This window comes from Solea solea, chromosome 13 (assembly GCF_958295425.1).
Source record: "Solea solea chromosome 13, fSolSol10.1, whole genome shotgun sequence".
Taxonomy (NCBI): Eukaryota; Metazoa; Chordata; class Actinopteri; order Pleuronectiformes; family Soleidae; genus Solea; species Solea solea.
In genome coordinates, this window is record NC_081146.1 from 6,656,258 (window position 1) to 6,662,857 (window position 6,600).

A 6,600-nucleotide genomic window follows, 5' to 3' on the forward strand; every position below is an offset into this window, starting at 1 on the left:
TTTAAATTGAATATCTCCTGATGACCCCTGTGTTGCGTCAGTAATGCTGAGGCAAGATATACTTTGCAGTCGTGCCGTCTGATAATGGATTGTAGATTAGTGTTTATTTTGTGTGAAACAAGTTACCTGATTTTTCAGCAAATAATAATCTAAATGCAAATATTTTCTGAAACAAAAAACATTGAATTAAAATTAAATTAAAGTTTTGGGAAATACTTGATTTTCACATAAAATGGTCTTTTCTGGGCTACTGTATAAATCTACTTGACTTGATTTCATATGTACACATGTCGCAAGAGGATAATGTTAATATTTTTTCCTTTTATTTAAACAATTACAGCACATATGTATATTAAAATCATAATACATCTCAATGTTAAAAAACATCTACATAATCATCTATAGACTCCTGTAACATAAGTATACACAACACACACGCACACATTGGAATACATGTATCACTGGAAGTGACTAAACTCTTTTTTTTATAAAAAAAATATGAAAAATACAGCACCTCATAGTTTTCATTTGAAATGTTGTGAAATCTATATTTACATGCAGAAAGGGACAGTGTTTTTCTCATCATCAGAAATGCTACATTCATTTAAAAAAAATCTAATTTTTTGTGTAAAGACTTTAAAAAGACTTAAAAAAAATGTAAAAAGACAAAGCTTATCTCTCCCCCCGTCCCTCCCTCACCAGTTTCCCCTCCACCCCTGCTCCCTCTCGTATTTTTTTGGCCTCCTTCTCTGCCTCCTCTGCTTTCCTCCTCTCCTCTCTCTCTGTCGCCATCAGCCACGGTCCTCCCAGGTAGCTCAGGATCTCCTCCGGGCTTCCGCGCTTTTTGGGCTCAGGGTGGAGCAGCTCCTTGAGAAGTGTCATCACAAGAGGGCTGAGGCCTTCAAACTGTGAAGGCAGAGGGTTGTCTCTTGGGTTTCCCTTCATAATTATGTAACTGTCCTCCTCACTCTCCCACTCAGCGTGTCTGATCTTCTCCTTCTGCTCTGTGTCTCTGATAAACCACTCCTTGAACCGGGAATAGCCCCGGTCATCATGGGTGCTCTCCTCCCAGGGGAAGCAGCCAGTTAACAGGCAGTAGACGAGTACACCAAGGGCCCAACTGTCAATACAAGGCTCCACTGTTACCCAAATGTCCTCCATCTCCTCTTCAGTCCCTTCCCTCAGCCTTCTCTCCACCTCCTTCTCAGCTTTCTTTGCTGGCTCCACCTCTGGGGTGCAGAACGGCGACTCGTACCAGACGGCTCGGACACAGGTCCCAATGGCCCGGGCGAGGCCAAAATCACCCAGTTTGACCCAGCGACAGGAACTGTCGCACAGAAAGATGTTCTCGGGTTTGATGTCACGGTGAACAAAACCCAGGGAGTGGAGGTGCGAAACAGCACTGCTGAGCTGGGCCATCACCCTCTGGACACACTCTTCATCCACCCCAACCTGCAACAGAGACACAGGCTATCACACTTCAACACTTTTGTTCTTTGTTAGATTGAACAGAGAACCATGATCACAGGGGGAACATTTTTAAACTGTAAAAAAACTGGTATTGAAGCCCAGATATCAACATTGATACCCTATCAAAGGTATTTAATCAATACACAGCCCTCCAGGTGCTTCAAGGTGGAAAATACATTCTATGAATCTGTGCAACTTTCATTTTAAACATTAGCTAAAGAATAGTTTGTACAGTGAGAACACTACATTACTGGCACAGGGACAAACCAAATCTGCGTCATCTAAATTGCTGGTGATGCTCTTGGAAATCCCTGCTCTGTGTCACATGCTCCCGCTCCATTCAGTGAGAGCGGGCTGCCCTTACTCTTATCGCTGCTCTATTATGTTACTGGCAGTGACACAATCACAGAAGTGGGTTCAGCTGAACGCTGTTTTCCAGCACGTCTCAAGCCTCCGCTGACAGGAACGAGAGCCTGAAACCACTTGGTCAGCAGTTCCACTTTCCATGGGTTTATTTCAATGACAGCCACACTGCAAACGCACACTACTGTATCTGACTGACAACATTGTCGACTTTCAGTTATACTGGGTTAGGGTTAGACAACACTGTTAGTATAGAAAATAGAGTGAATCGTCCTTTGCATGATAAACATACTTTGGTTCAGGTTAGGGAAAGATTAGAGATGAAGACAACAAGGTCAATTGAAACACTGGTTTCACTGATAATGGCACAGCCTGTAAATGTATTCATTATATTTTTATGTATTTTATGTTTGGTGTTTTGGTCTGTTATGCTAACCACCGCCAATTACCCAATACCTGAACTGTGACCTGCAGCTAGAGGTCGGAAACACTGAACCTTATCAAACCATAAAAAGCCTCACTGCCCTAAAAACTCCACATGAAAATGAATCAAATAAGTTCCATGTTTAAGGTAGCTCCTGTACATATTTTTATACATCTCTTAGATAATGAATGGCAATGATCATTTAAATTGTGCTTTCCCTCACTTATTAAAGTACTGTTAAATCTATAATCTATAATTTGACAGGAATTGTGATCGTGATATCGTAAATTTTACATCATTATTCTCATTTTCATTTGAAAAACATGTTTAAAATGATTACTGTGTGATCTTTGTGCAGATCTGTGGGAAACAAAGACGTTCTCTTCAGTCTGTAGAATAAGATGTGCATAGATCAAAACAATAATTCATCTAAAATTATGTTTTGACACACATTTTGGCTTGAAAATTGAAAATTGCAGTAGGCCGTAGTGCAATTTTTAAAGATTTTGATTAACTGTTCAGCCCTACTGTTAACGTAACCTTAAAAAACTTTTTTTGCTCGTTTTAGTTGCCACATAAAAGTATTACATCGCAAAGGTAAACTAGAGTAAAAAGAAATAAGTTCTCATTTCATCTGCTGTTGCATAACATTTGCATTTGTTTGTCGTTTCTGCTGAAACTTCCTGCTTCATAGCATGTTAGGCTGGTCACAACATACGAGGCATTGACAACACATTTCATGCCACAGATTAGCAGCTGAACTGACCTCTGACACTATTACACTGTAGAGGTCACCGTACAGTCCGGCCTGCTGTGCAAACACATAGTAGGTTGGTGTGGAAAAGAAGATGCCCAGAGCCCGAGTCAGAGAAGGATGGGTGCAGTAAGAAAGGGAGAGGTTGTATTCACGCAGGAAAGAGTGGAGGGAGGTAGACTGACGAGGGAAGAGCTTCAGAGCCATAGGAGTTCCTGAGAGGGATGAAGCAACATCACATCAGCCTTTAGTCACATTCTAAAGTGAAACTGGATTGAACTGATGGAATGTCCATCAGTGACACTGTGAACAAATATAACTTCCCCTTTGGGAAGACTTTATTTCCTGGTATAGTGCAGTTGCAGCAACTCTAACCCAGAGAATGTAGTAAAGCGCTTCATTACAGAAAGAGAAGAGCAAAAGATTAGTGAACACTATCAAAAGACTGATCTGTCATCACATTACTGCAGCGCTAAGCCCACACAACATAGGCACTTTCTTCATTAGACAGAAACATGAGCCTGAGATGAATGTGCTGCACCGGAGTTATGACATTTCACGTATTTCAGAAGAGGCTGGAGGAGGTTTTAGAGCGTAATCCTAACTCTTCAAGACTTAGCACCTGGACGTTTGAATGGCGGTTTCACACATTCTAACAAACTGTCAGTTCAGTCTGACATGAGCTTTCACCTTGAGTCCTGAACTCACCTCTCTTTCTGTGCACAGCCAAAACAACCTTCCCATAGGATCCTTGTCCCAGGAGCTTGACCACCTGGAAGTGTTCGGATACTTTCAGACTGGGCATGGACTGCGCTGACAGGAAACACAGCTCATCAAGTTCCAGAGCTGCTGCAGCCTGAGGAGTGCACACACACACAAATTCATATTTAGTGTCTGCACATGATGGCGTCAAGAGAAAGGAGATCCTCATCTTGAGCGGCAAGTGGTGATCCATAACTTCACAGAATAAAAAAAGGCTTGTTGCATAATGTGAGCTTTGCAACTTAATATCCCATACATCCCATCGGTTGTACTGATCTCATCTCATACTCATCTGTTTACTCTTATTGATTTTTATTCTGATACTACAAGTTAAATAAGTCTGTGCTACCCCAGCATGCACCTGGCAGACATTCATAGAACATGGTTTATACTGCTTCACCACATTGACTTTTATATTAAATTTTATATTTTATCTTACTTTTATATTACATTTTAATATTTTAATCTACTTTTATATCACATTTTAATGTTTTATTTTACTTTTATATCCAATTTTAATATTTTATTTCTATACTTGGAAATACTTGGTTCTATCTATCTGTCTGTCTATGTCCGCCCGTCCATCTGTCCTTCCATCTGTCCGTCCATCCATCCATCTGTCTGTCTGTCTGTGTCCATCCATCTGTCTGTCTGTCTGTCTGTCTGTCAGTCATCTAAGGCATCCATATGCCTTAAACTGTAGGTGTGATCATAAGTCACATCAGTGATGACTGTCTTTGAACTATAGTATATCTCCCTCCACGTACCCCAGCACACAGCTTAACACACTAAAAAATGTTTAAAGCAATTGCCGGGGGGATCACGTATTTTTACTTTTGACCTTACATGTTGCGTAACTGAACTTAATTAGATTACCTCTGTTACATCATTGCATGTATGTACATGTCTCTTGGTTGTTGCACTAATATGAATCCAGTTGTCAGGTTTGTACCGTAAGATGATAAACTTGATTATGGTCATAAATTTTTCAATCACCAATTCATCTGTGTTGCTGATAAGAGATCAAATGACTGCTTGGGATTTATTTGTGTACGTGATTTGAGTAATGCCATGCCTGAGGTCGAGAGAAATGGCTAGATCTCAGTTGTAAGTTGACAAATGTCTGACAAATGGATCTGATGGACATCCAAAAATAACACTGCAGGTTTCAGCCAGTCCCAAAGTGCTGCTTGGCACTTGTATAACAGGATTACTCTCTAAATACAGCCGCTTCAGGATCAGTGATGCATAAAGTGATGCTGCTCTGCAGGTGCACCAATGACCTCCAGTTTTTTATCTCAATAAAGTTACCTTTTCTGAAGCTCAGATATGTATACTATGTATTTGAAACAATCCCCAAACGCACAAAGTACAACTGGAGACACAGTGTTTCTGCAGGACAGAGTCTGAAATGATGAGAATAACCGATATAGAGACTAGGAATTATGAGCAGCAAATGTTCAATTAGTTAAGAACAGATTTTGGGGGTGAGGATTACGGCCCGAGCAAGAAATGGTAAGATTCTGATGGTGATCCAGACATGAAACTGAGCCGCCTTGGTAGCAGTTTGCACCCTCTGGGTGTTTCCCCTAGTTGTCTATGCTCTTTCACCATGTTAAAATGTAGAATTCAAATCTCAGTAGGGTTTCATACACACAGTGATTAACACGGGTTCTGGTTATCACATTATTACATTCTTCTGCTGCTCCCCATTCCCCTCATGCCAACTGAATATAATTGATTACCCTCTGAATATGTCCTGCAGTTGGAGTTATCTGGGTCACAGTTTAACTTTGATTTAATGGCTCTGACTTATAAATCGTCACACAAGCATCTAAACCATTTGTTTGCAACAGAAGTGCAATGTTTTTCTTGTCCTTGCAGGCTGAGATGAGTATCATATAAACCCTTATTAGTTCACTGAGCCTTGGCAGAGGGCAACAAGTGATTTTAATAAAGGATCTAACTTCATTAACAAATTTGAAGTCCAGTAGACGCGATTAACTCCTACAAGCTGAAAATCCTGAAGAAGCATTTGCAGCCTCAGTCACTGAATAAGCACCATGTCTGCATGTCATCACATCGCATGGATGTAATATCATATAAAACCCACATAAACATTTGCACATACAGAATTGTTTCAGTTTCATGTTTTTTTTGCAGCACAATATGATGATTGTTGGTTTTTTTTGTTTTTTTTTAAATGTAGGTTGACCAATAAGATTAGATTTGATGCAATCAAAGCATAATACTTACTGTCATTTTGTGTTCGGTTGGTTGATCTCTGCTCACTGTGTCTTTACTCTTTTCAGCATCTAAAGGAAGACTTTAAACTCCTACGAAGCTGCTGTCAGGTGGAACACGCTACTGTTCTATGCTGAAGATCTACAGTATTGTTCCGTGGTTCCATGCAACAGCACTGCAACTTTATAGAGGAGGGTCATAAACGTCTGCTGGAGATCTGGATATTGACTGTGTGTGTGTGTCTCCCCATGAGACTCACACACAACTCTCTCTCTGTCTGTCTCTCTCTCTCTCTCTCTCTCTCCCTCTTTCCTACTCTTGTGCCAACTCCCTCTCGCAGCCTCTCATCTGTTATGCTGGCAAATACATGTGAACCAGCTACAAGATATTTCTCCCCCCACCCCTACCCACTCTCATGCGTGCGCCCCCTCTCTAGTGTACAACAATGTACTAGTCCACATTTTCCAGTCTGTTTAACAGCTTCACTGCAGAATCCCATATCTCTCTCCTCAGCTGTCAGTCACGCTGAACCCCCCCGCCCCCCTCCCCTTTCCATTTCTCTTTCTCACCCTCTAAGCCAGTC

The 6,600-nt window shown here is 41.0% G+C and overlaps 1 protein-coding gene across 1 annotated transcript; it reads right to left on the bottom strand.

The window, feature by feature from the left end:
• Positions 1–324: 324 nt before the first annotated feature.
• Positions 325–6,358, bottom strand: sbk3 (SH3 domain binding kinase family, member 3). Its single transcript, XM_058648024.1, has 4 exons — positions 6,030–6,358; positions 3,720–3,867; positions 3,024–3,226; positions 325–1,452 (listed from the first exon to the last, which is right to left on the bottom strand). Exons 1-4 carry the CDS (start codon positions 6,033–6,035, stop codon positions 673–675), a joined length of 1,137 nt encoding a protein of 378 aa, XP_058504007.1. The 5' UTR covers positions 6,036–6,358; the 3' UTR covers positions 325–672.
• Between the last annotated feature and the right edge of the window lie 242 nt (positions 6,359–6,600).